Genomic DNA, 16,323 nt, shown 5'->3' on the forward strand with positions numbered 1-16,323 from the left:
GTCGTCATCATCAACCATCCTCCATCACCAATTTCATGATGCTCACCGCTGTGCATGAGTAATTGCATTGTAGGCTTGCTAGACGGTGATGGGTTGGATGAGATTTATCATGTAATCGAGTTAGTTTTGTTAGGGTTTGATCCCTAGTGTCCATTATGTTCTGAGATTGATGTTGCTATGACTTTGCTATGCTTAATGCTTCTCACTAGGGCCCGAGTGCCATGATTTCAGATCTGAACCTATTATGTTTTCATGAATATATGTGAGTTCTAGATCCTATCTTGCAAGTCTATAGTTAGGGGTGGGCATAAAAACCGACGAACCGAAGACCGAACCGATACCGAAACCGAAAAAACCGAAATTTTAGTTTTTAATGTTATTACAGAAAAATTCGGTTAGTATCTTTGCTAACCGAACTGGATTCATTCGGTTCGTTATAAGCATGGTAACCGAACAGAAAAACCGAATATAGCCTACGACGCATGCAACAACGAGTTGTTCCCGTGCCAGGTGGCCTCGAGCGCGTGCTTTAGTCGTGACAAAACAAAATACTGGGCCAAGCCGGCGAGCGACGACCTGCATGCAAGGCCCAAGCTGGATCTCATTTCCTGTGTGTGCCCGACGTAGTCAATTTGTACGTGCGTACGAGAGGCGCTGCGGGCTAGTGGTTTAGTCCCACCTCGGCCAGCCACGCACATGGAGATGGATAGCTAGTCTATATATAGAGCGCAGGTGGAATGGAAGATAGCCTCACAGCTGATTCGTTGGCACATTGGCTAATTGGCTAATACGGTAGAAACCGATTACCAAACCGAAAATCTCGGTTAACCGAATATTCGGTTTCCTATTTTGGGATGTCTTTTTCGGTTTTCATCTTTGCTAACCGAATTTCCAAAATAATCGAATGGTAGAAACCGAATTTTCGGTTTATACCGAATGCCCAGGCCTATCTATAGTCACCTACTATGTGTTATGATCCGGCAACCCCGAAGTGACAATAATCGGGACCACTCCCGGTGATGACCATAGTTTGAGGAGTTCATGTATTCACTATGTGCTAAGGCTTTGTTCCGGTTCTCTATTAAAAGGAGGCCTTAATATCCCTTAGTTTCCAATAGGACCCCGCTGCCATGGGAGGGTAGGACAAAAGATGTCATGCAAGTTCTTTTCCATAAGCACGTATGATTATATACGGAATACATGCCTACATTACATCGACGAACTGGAGCTAGTTCTGTGTCACCCTATGTTATGACTGTTACATGATGAACCGCATCCGACATAATTATCCATCACTGATCCGGTGTCTACGAGTTTTCCATATACTGGTTTACGCTTATTTACTTTCCCGCTGCTACTGTTACAATCACTACAAAATACCAAAAACATTACTTTTGCTATCTTTACTTTTGTTGCCGCTACCGCCACTATCATATTACTTTGCTACTAAACACATTGCTGCAGATACTAAGTTTCTAGGTGTGGTTGAATTGACAACTCAGCTGCTAATACTTGAGAATATTCTTTGGCTCCCCTTGTGTCGAATCAATAAATTTGGGTTGAATACTCTACCCTCGAAAGTTGTTGCGATCCCCTATACTTGTGGGTTATCAAGACCAATTTCTGGCACCGTTGCCGGGGAGCATAGCTCTATTCTTTGAGTCACTTGGGATTTATATCTGCTGGACACTATGAAGAACTTGAGAGATCCAAAAACCAAGATCTATCCCTCAACTACGAGGGGAGGTAAGGAACTGCCATCTAGCTCTGCACTTGATTCACCTTCTGTTATGAGTAAGTTTGCGACACCTACACCTGATTCTGCTATTTGTTCCGATATGTCGCATGTTATTGATGATGCCACTTCTGCTATGCATGATACTTATGATGAAACTGCTTCTATGCCTGATACTACGGTGCCCCTTTGTGAATTTCTTGATGAACAAATTGCTAGTGCTAGAGAAAGAGAAATTATTGAATCTGAATACGATGATGATAGTGATGATGAAAACATGCCTGTTCTTCCTAAAGGTTATCTTTTTGATAGGGATGCTTCCTTAGCTATTTTAGCTTGCAGAGATAGATATGAGCTTAAGAGGTTATTAATTAAATGGAACAAGGAATCACTTAGAGATAAAATAAAACCCGACCCTGCTTTTGCTACTTCACCTATATGTGTTCCTCATAAGGATTATGAATTCTCTATTGATCCTGATATAATTACTTTGGTTGAATCTGATCCGTTTTATGGCTATGAATCTGAAACTGTTGTGGCACATCTTACTAAGTTAAATGATATAGCTGCCCTATTCACTAATAATGAGAGATCGCGTTACCTCTATTTACTCAAAATATTTCCGTTCTCGTTAAAGGGCGATGCTAAGATATGGTTTAATTCTCTTGATCCTGGTTGTGTGCGTAGTCCCCAGGATATGATATATTACTTCTCTGCTAAATATTTCCTTGCTCATAAGAAACAAGCTGCTTTGAGGGAAATATACAACTTTGTGCAAATTAAAGAAGAGAGTCTCCCAAAAGCTTGGGGGAGGCTTCTCAAGTTACTTAATGCTTTGCCTGATAATCCTCTTAAGAAACCTGAAATACTTGATATCTTTTATAATGGACTAACCGATGCTTCCAGAGATTACCTGGATAGTTGTGCTGATTCTCTTTTCAGGGAAAGAACACCAGATGAAGCTGAAATTCTGTTGAATAATATGTTGACAAATGAAAATAATTGGGCACCTCCTGAGCCAACTCCTGCTCCAATTACTGAGCCTATTCCTAAACCAACTCCGAAGAAGAGAGGTGTTCTATTTCTCAATCCCGAAGACATGCAAGAGGCAAAGAAATCTATGAAAGAAAAAGGTATTAAAGCTGAAGATGTTAAGAATTTACCTCCTATTGAAGAAATACATGGTATTAATTCACCGCCTGTTGAAGAAACTTATGATCTCAATTATTTATTTACTGAAGAACCTCCTGATCCCGATATCCCGACATAGGTAGTAAAGGTAAATTCTCTCTATAGATATGATAAAGCTGAAGTCCCTCCTACTAAAATTGCTAGTCAATGCTTGGATGAGTTCGATAACTTTATGTTTAAGCAAGATGACTTCAATGCTTATTTTGGTAGACAATTAAAAGAAAATGCTTATATGATTAGACGCTTGGGTGATTATATGGCTGATATTAGAGGTGAACTTAAACTTGTTAGCAAACATGCTTCTATGGTTACCACTCAAGTAGAACAAGTACTTAAAGCTCAAAAAGAAGTGCTTGATGAAATGAATAGTAAGAAAAGTGATTATGCTGTTAGAGTGGCTACTAGAACTGGTAGAATGACTTAGGAACCTTTGTATCTTGAAGGCCACCCTAAGAGAATCGAGCAAGATTCTCAAAGAAATAATATTGATGTTCCTAGTTCTTGTAAAAAGAAGAAGAAAAATGATAGAACTGTGCAAACTTCTAGTGAACCTATTGCTGAACCACCTGATAATCCAAATGATATATCTATGTCTGATGCTGAAACACAATCTGGTAATGAACATGAACCTAGTAAGAATATTAATGATGATGTTCATGATGATGCTCAACCTAGTAATGACAATGATGTGGAAATTGAACATGCTATTGATCTTGATAACCCACAATCAAAGAATCAACGTTATGATAAAAGAGACTTTGTTGCTAGGAAACATGGTAAAGAAAGGGAACCTTGGGTTCAAAAACCCATGCCTTTTCCTCCGAAACCATCCAAGAAAAAGGATGACGAGGATTTTGAGCGCTTTGCTGAAATGATTAGGCCTATCTTTTGGCGTATGAGATTAACTGATGTGCTCAAGACAAATCCTTATGCTAAATATATGAAAGATATCATTACTAATAAAAGAAAGATAACGGAAGCTAAGATTTCCACCATACTTGCTAATTACACTTTTAAGGGTGGAGTACCAAAGAAACTTGGAGACCCTAGAGTACCTACTATACCTTGCTCCATTAAAAAGAATTATATTAAAACTGCTTTATGTGATCTTGGAGCCGGTGTTAGTGTTATGCCTCTCTCTTTATATCGTAGACTTGATTTGAATAAGTTTACACCTACTGAAATATCTTTGCAAATGGCTGATAAATCAACTGCTATACCTGTCGGTATCTGTGAGGATGTGCCTGTTGTGGTTGCAAACGTTACTATTTTAATGGACTTTGTTATACTTGATATTCCCGAGGATGATAGTATGTCTATTATTCTTGGAAGACCTTTTCTTAATACTGCAGGGGCTGTTATTGATTGCAACAAAGGCAATGTCACTTTTCATGTTAATGGTAATGAGCATACGGTACACTTTCCGAGGAAACAACCTCAAGTTTATAGTATCAACTCTATTGGAAAAATTCCATCGATTATATTTGGAGGTTTTGAATTTCCTCTTCCTACTGTCAAGAAGAAATATGACATTCTTATTATTGGGGATGTGCATATCCCCGTTGAGGTAACTTAGTGTTATTCGAAATTTCTCCAGTTTCATGATTATCAGAATGAGTTTGTTAACAAGACTTGATCAACCTTGTTAGTGGATTCTTTTTTATGAGCATGAGATGGATTAAACTAGAAGCACAAACTTCTGCACCCTCTTTATACTTTTTGTTATTTATATTAAATAAATTAAAAATAGTATTTTTCTGTCTGTTTCCTGACTTATCCGTGCAATATAAAAATATCCCAAAAATAAAAGTCCTCAGAATGCCATGCCAATTTAATATGATTTTTTCGGGAATATTTGAGGATTTACTGTGCAAAAATTACCGCGAGAGGAGCTTCCACCTGGCCATGAAGGTGGTGGGCGCCCCCCCCCCCCTATAGGGGGCGCCCCCTGCCTCGTGGGCCCATGGTGGCCCTCCTCCACTTATCCCAGCACCCATCTTCTTCCTCTATCTCACACAAACCCGAAAAAACCAACTCAAGCACGAGTTCCAGCCACTTTTGCTGCGATTTTCGATCTCCTTGCTCAAAGCACCTCTCTCAAAACTGCTTGGGGAGATTGTTCCTTGGTATGTGACTCCTTCATTGGTCCAATTAGTTTTTGCTCTAGTGCTTTATTCATTGAAAATTTGTGCTGCATAGGTGACCATGTTCTTGAGCTTGCATGTCAAATTTATATGGTTCCAAGTAGTTCTAATGCTTGATATAGGCTCTAGGCACTTGTAGGAGTAGTTGCTATCAATATTGTTGAGTTTGGTTTACTTTTATTTTGAAGTTACTAAAAATTTCAGATTGTTTCAAAAAAATGATGAGGAGATTATTGAAGGGCTCATCAAGCCAAAGCTCAAAGGAAAAGGCACCTAAGCCTAAGTATAATTTGCCACACACCGCGAAGATTCGGGCGTGTGAATGGCCTTCTGAAGATTTCTTGAGAGCAGCCGGTATCTACGAAGATTTTCATGAATTGGCTCACAATGCAAGCCTCACCGCTTTCCTCCACGACCAATGCGATCAGTATCTCTTACTCATAAATACCTTTGTGCAAAACTTTTATTTTCATCCTAGGAACTCACCACCTACGGTGGAATTTCATTTATATGATGAGCCTAAGGAGATGTCACTTTATGATTTCTGTCAGATTTGTTTAGTCCCTTTTGGGGGCAAGACAGAAGAACCACATCACGACGATGTGGCTGGGTTTATTGATAATATCACTGTAGGAGAAACCAGGAAGGTTTCCGATGCACGAATCACTAGCTTACATTTTCCTGTTTTGCGTTACTTTGCATTATTTGCTAGTCGTTGTTCAATTGGACGCGGAAATTCTGGAAACCTTAGTATCCCTGATTTAATTATTCTGCTCCAAAGTTTATATAGTGATAACACTTTTAGTTTGGGCGGTATTATTCCTAGACGATTAAATATGAACCATACTAAGGGCCCCATCTTTGGAGGCATTTATGCCACACGCCTAGCTGCACACTTTAACATACCTATTAGGCATGCTGAGAAGGAAGAAAAAGTGTTACCCCGTGTTTATCTAGATCATAAAAGTATGGTGGCACATGATTTTATTGTTAAGAATAGGACAGGCGAGCTTAGATATCAATTGTTCTTTAATAAACATCATCCTGAGACTATTACCTTGCCTGCTCCTTCTTTGTTTGATTTGACTGTAGGCACGTACCTTGTTCCGTTGACGGCTATTCACGCCTACCGAAACCCTGCACTAGTCTAGGAGCCAGAACAGGAACCACGGGATGAGCCTCCGCGACAATCTGTTTATTCTTGGAATCCAGAGATGACTGTCAGCAGTGGCAGTCAGAGTCTTCTTCTTCATCACAGTACTACCCCAACAACTATTATTATTGATATCCGCCAGGCCAGCCGTGGCCATAGACCAACTTAGGCCAAAAGCCTAAGCTTGGGGGAGTACATATTTCTCACCGACATTACATTTATGTTCACACACACTCATTGCTAGATGTCGGTGCTCATACTTTTTCACTGTAATATCCATGCTAGTTTATTTTCTTTTTCCTGCTTTCTTCTCGTGTGCTTGTTAAACCTTAAGAAAAACTAAAAAAATAGTAGTAGTTTATTTTTCTGCTGTAGTAGTAATAATTAAAAAGAAAACCCAAAAATATTTCCCATTCTTCTTTTGCTTGTTGAGAGCTTTCCCGTGTAAATAGTTTTATTTTTTTTCTTTTATTTGGGGGTCAGTAGGAGAAGACCATAATTAAAATGTTGAAGTGGCTCTTATATGCATTATTGTTGATTTAACCAGAGCCCATATTGCCTTGTCTTCTCATGTTTATTGAATGCTCGCAGATTCCAGCTTAGTCCAATGCACGTGCACTCTTATTATTATTCACACCGTTCGGTCGTGCAAGTGAAAGGCAATTATGATGATATATGATGGACTGACTGAGATGAGAAAAGCTGGTATGAACTCGACCTCTTTTGTTTTTGTAAATAGGATGAGCCCGTCGTTCTTGATTCAGCGTATTATGAATAAACATGTTTGCAATGACAATTAGAGATCGGAGTTGCTTGTGCCATGCTTGATTAGCTATGAGTTATAATGTTTTACCTTGTATGCCAACATGCTATTGGGATGATTATGATGTGGTATGATGGGGTGGTATCCTCCTTTGAATGATTTACGTGACTTGACTTGGCACATGTTCACGCATGTAGTTGAAAAAAATCAACATAGCCTTCACGATATTTATGTTCATGGTGGATTATATCCTACTCATGCTTGCATCCAATGTTTACTAATTTTAATGCATGTACATGGCTGTTGTCACTCTCCAGTTGGTCGCTTCCCAGTCTTTTGCTAGCCTTCACTTGTACTAAGCGGGAATACTGCTTGTGCATCCAATCCCTTAAACCCCAAAGTTATTCCAGATGAGTCCACTATACCTTCCTATATGCGGTATCTACCTGCCGTTCCAAGTAAATTTGTATGTGCTAAACTCTAAACCTTCAAATAAACATTCTGTTTTGTATGCTCGAATAGCTCATGTATCAACAAAGGCTGTCCTTATCTTCCGTGTTAGGCGGGTTATTCTCAAGAGGAGTGGACTCCGCTTCTCACTCACGAGAAAATGGCTGGTCACGGGGATGCCCTGTCCCATGTTTTATACAAACTAAATCAAAATTAATTGCAAACAAAACTCCCCCGGGGACCTGATGTATGTTGGAGGCACTCGTTGTTTCGAGCAAGACATGGATTGATGCCTGTTGGTGGACACTACAACAAAAACGGCTTGTATGGTCACTTTTTCCGAGACGCTATTTGTCTTCATCTCTACGCCCATGAACACTAGCAAGCTAAAGACGCTTCTTAAGACGTTTATAGGGTGTCACAAGCTTCTTCTTATAATTGGCCATTTAGAAAATAGGTATATAATTTTAATTAACTTAAAGATGATTTGTGAGACGTTTTATATGCGACTATAATCCTTCAGCGTGTGGGTGAGCTCGTAGCCGGCCATTTCTCATTTTAGGTGTGGACTACCAAAGAGTTTTGTGCAAAAAAATAGTACATGTATTATAAGGTAATATAAAGAGTGACTAGGCCGTTGGCCCATGAGCCCAAACACACCCAGGCAGCCACGCTCGGTACCAGACACGAGCGACGTGGTGTCAGGTCAGGCACGCGAGTAGCCGACCGCCTGAGCACGTCGTTTCCCTTCCTCGATTCCAACCTTTTCCCCAACCTAGCGCTAGCTGAAGGCTCCGGCGGCGGCGGCTGGCCCTCTCCTGCCTCTCCCTCGGTCCCTCCCCTCCCCTCCATCCGGCCATCTCACTCCCCTGCCTCGGGCTGCGGCGCCCAGCCCTCTCCTCCGCGGTTCCGCCAGGCGCCAGGCCACTAGTCCGCCTCCGGCCTCCCAAGCGTGGCGGCAGCCGGCAGCCGGCAGCGCCCTCCAGGATCCAGCCACCGTCCTCGCGCCTCCCCGGCGCGGCGGCAGCACCATCCAGCAGTCCGGCCTCCGTTCCTCAACAGCCACAATGTACTGCATCTATTCTTTCCCTCTGTTTCTATTTTCTAAACAAATCTGAAGATTATTCTATGATTTCTTATAAATTTAAATTGAACTTGATTCATTTGCTGCGTATGCTCATAAATGATTGCTGCTTACTAATTACTATGTGATTCATTTGCTGCTTACTATGGAAATTGAAATGTTTGTGCAATGTACATCAGACCCTGACGCCGGTTGGCCCCGGCACAAAGCCGCTCCCCGCCAACGCCCCTCTCCCTCAGCTGCTGACCTCGGCAACGAGCTCACCCACACGCCTCTGCTGCCAGAAGATTGCCCGCATGTTGTTATTTTCTTTTTTTATATCTCTGCATCGTGTGAAACATAGCTCGAATTGAGATATATCACTTGTGTTTTCCCTTTCTATCTTACTGTGATGCACTGTATTATTGCAATTTGAAATTTTTTGTTAAAAATCGGTGAACCTTTTTGGTGGTTGAACCTTTTTGGTGGTTAAAAATAGTGGTACTGTTTATTAGATGGCACTCATTTATGACATAATATTCTTAAGTCGATCTGGTTAGGGGAACTGCTTACGAATGCCAGAAAAGAAAATTCTGCAGTGTGATGCAAAATTTGAATTACCTAAGTTGTGTGTCATCTCTATTTTGCTTGATTTAACAAAGCGAAACTAGTGGATATTACTTAGATTTTTAGTAACTAGTTACCCCAGCTAGCCTTCTGCTGTTTGTCACTCGAATGCAGAAAAAAAAATCAAGCATTGGAGACATCCATTTTTTGTCATCGATGAAAACTTCTTTATGTACTTCACATAAATTCTTCTAGTAAAGACACATCTCGATTTATGTTTGTAATGTAAGGTGAATGATGTCGGTATATCATATTATACAATTTGAACCTAAGTATCCAATGCATAGTTTAAAATATTCATATGAACCTATGCTTAATGTAAAAGAGCATATGGAAAATTATAAACTGATCTATTTTGTTTTCATTACTACAGCTAGCAAAGGCTAATGGATCGAGGTTGGATGAGTAAACCAAGATCAACTACTAATTATAAAGAAGGTGTCGAGCAATTTCTATCTTTTGCCTTCCATGATGTTCCACTCGGTGATAAAATTCTCTGTCCCTATGTAAATTGTGGAAATAAGGCAACGCAGAATTACAACGAAGTGAAAACCCACCTAAGATGTGATGGTATTCTTCAGGGTTATACAAAATGGGTTTGCCATGGAGAAGAGTATGATTCACCGTCATTTGCATTTTCTCCCATGTCAAATAACAACAACAATTTTCATATTCCGGGTTTTCCAGTGAATTCTGATGTAGAAGGCAGTAATAGAAGATTGCATGACATTTCTGGGCTCTTAAGTGCCATTTTCCCCATGGCTGACAGCTTCCAATCACTATCAAGCGCATCTGATGGGGAACTAGATGGTGTTCAGTCTGAATTTGAGAACTTGGAACCTGGTATGGCTGAGAATGTCAATACAACATCTGCAGATGATGATGCAATGAGAGAACAAGACATATACGCTAGTTTCCTCGAGGAAGCAAACACAGATTTATACCCTGGATGTGCAACATATTCGAGGTTGTCATTTCTTGTCACTTTATATCACATGAAAGTCTTGCATGGATGGTCACAGGAATCATTCACACAGCTACTTGGTGTATTATCGGTTGCATTTCCTCAGATAAACCTACCCAAGAAATATTATGAGGTGAAAAAAATCATACGCGGATTAGGGCTGGGCTATGAGAAAATTCATGCATGCCCAAGAGACTGCATGCTTTTTAGAGGCGAAAGAGCTAACCAGGAGTCTTGCCATGTGTGTGGTGCCTCTCATTGGGTTACCAATGAAAATGAGAAGAAAGATTCGGCAACTGAATCTAAAAAGAAGAAGAAGAAGAAGAAGAAGAAGAAACCAGCCAAGGTGTTGCGATATTTCCCATTGATTCCAAGGCTCCAAAGGTTATTTGCAACCAAGAAGACATCAACTGACATGCGTTGGCATGATGAGGGTCGTACAAAAGATGGATTGCTGCGATGTCCAGCTGATGGAGAGGCTTGGAAAGATCTTGATGCCAGATATCCTGAATTCACTGAGGATCCCCGTAATACGCGGCTAGGCGTTGGGTCTGATGGCTTTAATCCTTTCCGACTCATGAGTGCAAAACATAGTACTTGGCCAGTGATGCTTATTCCATACAACCTACCACCTTGGATCTGCATGAAGCAAACATCTCTAATTTTATCAATGATTATTCCTGGACCAAGTTCCCCTGGCAATGATATTGATGTATATTTGCAGCCGTTGGTGGATGAGCTGCAACAACTTTGGAAGGGTGTGGACACTTTTGATTCATGTACCCAGGAGAAATTTTCTCTTCGAGCTGCACTATTATGGACTTTGAATGATTTTCCAGCATTAGCTTACCTCTATGGGTGGAGCACGAGCGGTAAATATGCTTGCCCGTCTTGTGGTCCTTTCACAAGATCATATTGGCTAAATAAGAGTAAGAAATTTTGTTATATGGGTCATCGCCGATGGCTAACACAGCATCATGTATTTCGGAGACGAAAGAAGAAGTTTGATAACACCGAAGAGATGGAACTTGCACCTATAACAATGAGTGGTAGCTCAGCTTTGAGAATGTTGTAGGGCAGAGTGTTTGTCTTAGGAAAAAAGGTTGTTGTGGCAAAGAAAGGGAAAGGGAAAAGGAAGGGCAAAGATAGTGGAAAAGGAATTGAAGGTTCTGAAAAACAGAAGCGTAAAAGAGCGCCTAACAAGAAATCAGGTAACGTCGCACGTAAACCTGAAAAGAAGCCTGAGGATTGTTTCAAAAAGAAGTCGATATTCTTTGATTTGGAATACTGGGAGCACAACAAGTTAAGGCACAATCTAGATGTAATGCATATTGAGAAAAATGTCTTTGAAAATTTAATTGGAACCTTACTGGATATTGATTCTAAAACAAAGGATGGCCTTAATGCATGACTTGACTTAGGAGAAATTGGAATTCGATCTAGCCTTCAACCTCATGAAGGTGATAAGGGTAAAACTGAATTGCCGCATGCACCTTTTAATATGTATAAAGAAAAGAAGGAGATTCTTTGTACAGTGGTTAAGAATTGTAGGACACCTGATGGTTGTGCATCAAACTTTTCGAGGTGTGTGAACATGAAAGAATTGACATTGACTGGCCTCAAAAGCTACGACTGCCATGTTATTCTACAAGACATCCTTCCTGTGGCATTTTTACACTGTTATCCCAGTAAAGATGTCATGAAAATAGTTGTTGAGCTGGCTAATTTCTTCAAGAAGCTATGCTCCAAAGTGTTAGATGTCTCTGAGCTTGACAAACTGCAAGAGAGTATTGTGAAGACACTTTGTAATATGGAAAAGGTTTTTCTTCCATCGTTTTTTACTGTCATGGTACATTTAATGGTGCATTTAGTTGAAGAAGCTAAACTTGGTGGCCCGGTGCATTACAGGTGGATGTACCCTCTAGAGAGGTATGCTACTTTGATTGATTTGTTATTTTCCACAGTGCATCTAAGTATATGATTTGATTTATTGTTTTCCATTATGCATATAACATTGTTGTTTTATGATGTTCAGATCATTTGTTTGGCTAAGGTCACTTGTGCGCAATAGAGCTTATCCTGAAGGTTCTATTGCTGAAGGATATACTGTTGAAGAATGCTTGACCTTTTGTTCAAGATTTCTAGAAGGAACCACACGTTTCACAAGAACATCTAGGAACCCTGATCCTTCAGATAATACAAAGGGCATGTACATGTTTGATAGTGTTGGTGAGCGAATTGGAAAGGCTGTCACTATAGGCCAGTTGGACGATCAGCTTCTAGTTCAAGCACATAGATATGTCTTGCGACACTCTGATGATCTTGATGATCTTCGTAGGTGTGCTTCAATGTTGTCTCCTATTTCTTTTATTTTTCACAAGTTGCAAAAAATCATGATGTTATTTGTCTTATTATTACAGAGAATTTCTGGACCAAGAGAAGAGGAAACCAGGTAACTTAAATTTGACGGATGATGACAATGAGGATTTGATTAGTAGACACTTTGCTGACTGGTTGGAACAAAAGGTATAATTCACCTTTAGCATGTTCCTTAACTGTAGTTCCATGTGAACTCAATGTAACCACTCTTACATACAGGTTATACTAGATGATGGACTGGATATCACAGAAAAGATAAGAGCATTAGCCGCAAAACCAAGCAAATGCGGGGTGCGCTATAGTGGCTATATAATTAATGGTTTCAGGTTTCATACTATCAGTCGCGAGACAGGACACGTGACACAAAATAGTGGTGTCATGAACCTTGCTGAAAATGGCGTGTCCTATTATGGTCGGTTATCTGACATCTTCGAATTGTCATACAAAGATTACAAGGTGGTCTTCTTTAAATGTGATTGGTATGATGTTCATCACAAAGCTGGTATTATAAGAGATGAGTTTGGATTCACTCATGTGAACTTCTCCCAAAAAATACATACAGGGGAGAAGTTAGAGGATGAACCTTTTGTATTTTCTTCCCAAGTGGACCAGGTCTTCTATATCCAAAATCCGAGAAGTGAGAATTGGAATACCATGGTGAAATTCAAACCTCGTGATATTTTTGACATGGGTGATGAAACAGAGTAGTCTTTGTGTTTTTAGCTTCTTATCTGCAGCTAAGATATAGGTTGAGCAATTGTCATCCATGCTCCTAGGTAGAATTACTCCAACATAATTATTCTAGCTGGGTGGATCTTCTTCGGAATGTATGTTACTCTGTGATGAACGAGCCTACGGTCTTTTTTTAATGTGTATGTTCCCTTTTGTTATGAATGAGTTGTATGTCTGTCCGTTTAGTTCTTTGAACAGTTTTTTAACTTTCACTGACAGTACTACTGCTAAATTTTGGAACCTTCTGATGAAGTGTGCTTCAGGTTAATTTGTCCTGATTGGATGCTTCTTTGTGCTAGTTTATAGAAAATGAAAGTAGTCTAGTAAATATTTCAATAATATTTTGCAAGTGCATGACATCGACTTTGCACGATTGACATCCCAGTTAACCAGAAAAAATTTAAATAAAGATGGAGAAACTGGAAAATCATAAAAATCAAACGCAGTAAGGGATATTTCGTGAAATCAGTGAAGTGTTACAATAACTAGTACATTTCTTTTGTTAATTTTAAAATCCTGGGAACGGCCACATATGGCCATTGACTTTCATAAAAAGTTAAAATTTTGGGGGGGGGGATCACATTTGAAAAATGTTTGCGATCTTAAAAAAACATGAATTTGAAAAAGGTTCACACCTTCTGAAAATGTTCATGAATTTTAAGAAAGTTCACCAATTCAATGAAATATAATCACAAACTAAAAGAATGAATTTAAAAAATATTCATGATCTTTAAAAAGTTTGAGTATTTGAAAAAGTTTCACGAATTTGAAAATGATTTATGGTTTCAAAGCTTTTTTGCGAAAAAATGGAATTTTTCACTAATTAGAGAACAGTTCACAAATTCAAGAAATGTTTTTGAACTTGAAATTATTGTGAATTTGAAAAATGTTCATGGTTTGAAAAAAATATTCACAAACTTAAAAAAACTTTAATTCTAAATAAAAGTTCACAAATTTGGAAGAACTCCAAGAATTTGAAAAAGAAAGAAAGAAAGGGAAATAGAAAAAATAGAAAGGAAAAATAAATAAAAATTAAAACAAAAGGTAAAAAATAAAAGATAAAAGAAAAAAGGAAAACCCAGGAAAACTTAGTAAACCTGACCGAAATAAACCTAAACAAGATAAAAATAACCGACTTAAAAAATCTGACGAGCTTCTGTATGCTTCCTACAGCCCAACCAAGGAAGATTTTGGGGGCCTCGAAACCCGGGAGTAAGAGGGAGGTTTGCGCTTGTGCCTTAGTTGGGCCGATCATTTATAACAAAAACACCATGGCGTGAGATGCTGCAACCGGCGATGCCGAGAGCTGGAAATGGTGACGGTGGCCCTGCTGGACGCTCGAGCCAGCCACACGATTTGCAGGAATCGGTGTGGCAGGTTTATTTCGGACCAACTGCATATTTGCTCTAACCGGAGTTGGGTGTGGACTACGACCGGCGGCATGAGATGCTAGAAATGAGTGGCAGCGCGGTGCTTCAAGTGAGGTACTACGTTGATCATAGCTACAAGCGTAAATGAACACGGGAACATGTTGAGGAGGAGCCCCTCCCCTCTGATGAAACTGCTGAGACCAAACCGAATGTTGCGTCAAAGAGGAGCCACCCCCTCACGCAACACGTTTGACCGTTTCAACCGACTGGCATCACCGCTGCGTCGCAACTGGTGTGACAAGGTCGTGAAGGAGGAGGAGCCCTCCCGGGCGCCTCCTCCATTACCTCGACATGGCGACGACACATCGTCATGCAGCACCTTGACGTCGGCCAAGAGGGTGGCACAGGAGGAGCGGCAGGAGTGGCACAATTTGGACCACGTTTGCCACATCAGACGCTGACACCGCGAAGATGCCGACACTACATCAGTGACCAGCTGGTCTAGATCAGCTTGGAGGAGTCGTTGCGTGCCGCCGGTTCCGTCGCTGACATGGGCTAGTTGAAGGGATGGCACGCTGGTGCGGCGTCAGCGGTCGACATGGCAGCGCAAGGAGGAGGGCCAAGCTCAACTTTGATCTACCACTGCCTTTATTGTTTTTATTAAGCTATATCGATATTACTTGGATACGTATATTACCCAATGAAATTTGATATTTTTTGAAAAATGAACAAAGCATAAGGATTATCCAATAAAGGATACACCTAAAAAATTTATTTATCAATATATGTGTTTTTTAACACATCCATATATGTGATTACTTAGAGCTCCCAAACTATTCACACTTAATTAAATTTAGGCTTCCCGGAATAATTTTTTCTTAACAAAATTTGGCGCTACACATATTTTCTTTACCGCGGGAAAGACTTCGCGCGTCTCTGCTATTTTTCCTCCCCACCACCTTCCCCGCCTCCCCATGATCCAACTTCCCGATTCCAATCTGCCCGGCATCATGAACCCGCGCGCCGCCATTCCCGCACACCGCGCGGTGGCAGCCTCATCATGAAGGGCTGCCCTCCGCCACTAGCTCCGCTCGCCGCCGCTAGCTACGCCCGCCGACGACTCCCTTCTTCCTCCATCAACAAGGTCGCTAGTCGGAGCCTCGTCGGCATCCGTCGTCCTCACCATCACGAAGCCGTGCTCCTCCCGACTTCGTCCTCACCGCCACAAAGCCGCATCCGAGCCAATCTCAGCCTTCACACGAAGCTGCGCCGTTTGTCCATCGGTACGCCGCCCAGCAAGCAGCTCTCGCCTCCACCATGTCAAGCGGGTGATCCCTTGAATCCCATTGCCCCAACAGTTTTACCATTAAATCAACCGAAGTGGCTCCTTCATTTATGCATCTCAAATCTTGATCCTCTTCTCCTTCGTCTCCTTACTTCCTTCATGTAGGCAATGCACTCTAAGTGTTTGTTGAATTGCTTGCTTGCCTAGAAATCAATCCTGACAGATTTTCTTTAAAATATGTGAGCAACTGTTTGGTCCAATCAAAATGTGTATGTCAAAAATCAAAAGTAGTACAAGTGGTGTTAGATAGATTGGCCAAATAACCTCACATTCCATTTACGCTGGAGTATAAAACATGAGTGCTTGGTTGCACAGGCTGCAATGTATTCTGCTATTTTGTAGTATTCTTAGTCTGTCCTATTTCCTACCTCATCTTAGTGCAGTCCCACTATTTTTTAGTTTTGATT

At 40.7% G+C, this 16,323-nt stretch overlaps 2 protein-coding genes across 2 annotated transcripts; both read left to right on the plus strand.

Moving 5' to 3' along the window:
- The first annotated feature begins 9,512 nt into the window (after positions 1 to 9,512).
- On the plus strand, positions 9,513 to 11,501 carry LOC147989991 (uncharacterized). Its single transcript, XM_087536792.1, has 2 exons — positions 9,513 to 10,962; positions 11,185 to 11,501. The coding sequence occupies exons 1-2, from the start codon at positions 9,513 to 9,515 to the stop codon at positions 11,499 to 11,501; spliced, it is 1,767 nt and encodes a 588-aa protein (XP_087392918.1).
- Positions 11,502 to 11,591: 90 nt separating this feature from the next.
- On the plus strand, positions 11,592 to 13,177 carry LOC125546922 (uncharacterized). The gene is made up of 4 exons (XM_048711014.2): positions 11,592 to 12,019; positions 12,126 to 12,428; positions 12,511 to 12,616; positions 12,689 to 13,177. The coding sequence occupies exons 1-4, from the start codon at positions 11,592 to 11,594 to the stop codon at positions 13,175 to 13,177; spliced, it is 1,326 nt and encodes a 441-aa protein (XP_048566971.2).
- The last annotated feature ends 3,146 nt before the right edge of the window (positions 13,178 to 16,323 follow it).

This window comes from Triticum urartu, chromosome 1A (genome assembly GCF_056163025.1).
Source record: "Triticum urartu cultivar PI428250 chromosome 1A, HENAU_Tu73, whole genome shotgun sequence".
Lineage (NCBI taxonomy): Eukaryota > Viridiplantae > Streptophyta > Magnoliopsida > Poales > Poaceae > Triticum > Triticum urartu.

Bases quoted from the DNA above. Each gene is read 5' to 3' on its own strand.
- LOC147989991 (XM_087536792.1), top strand. From the start codon at position 9,513: ATGGATCGAGGTTGGATGAGTAAACCAAGATCAACTACTAATTATAAA. The intron at 10,963-11,184 runs GTAAATATGCTT...TGTTTGTCTTAG, and splicing joins CTATGGGTGGAGCACGAGCG to GAAAAAAGGTTGTTGTGGCA.
- LOC125546922 (XM_048711014.2), top strand. From the start codon at position 11,592: ATGTATAAAGAAAAGAAGGAGATTCTTTGTACAGTGGTTAAGAATTGT. The intron at 12,020-12,125 runs GTATGCTACTTT...TATGATGTTCAG, and splicing joins TGGATGTACCCTCTAGAGAG to ATCATTTGTTTGGCTAAGGT. The intron at 12,617-12,688 runs GTATAATTCACC...TCTTACATACAG, and splicing joins CTGACTGGTTGGAACAAAAG to GTTATACTAGATGATGGACT.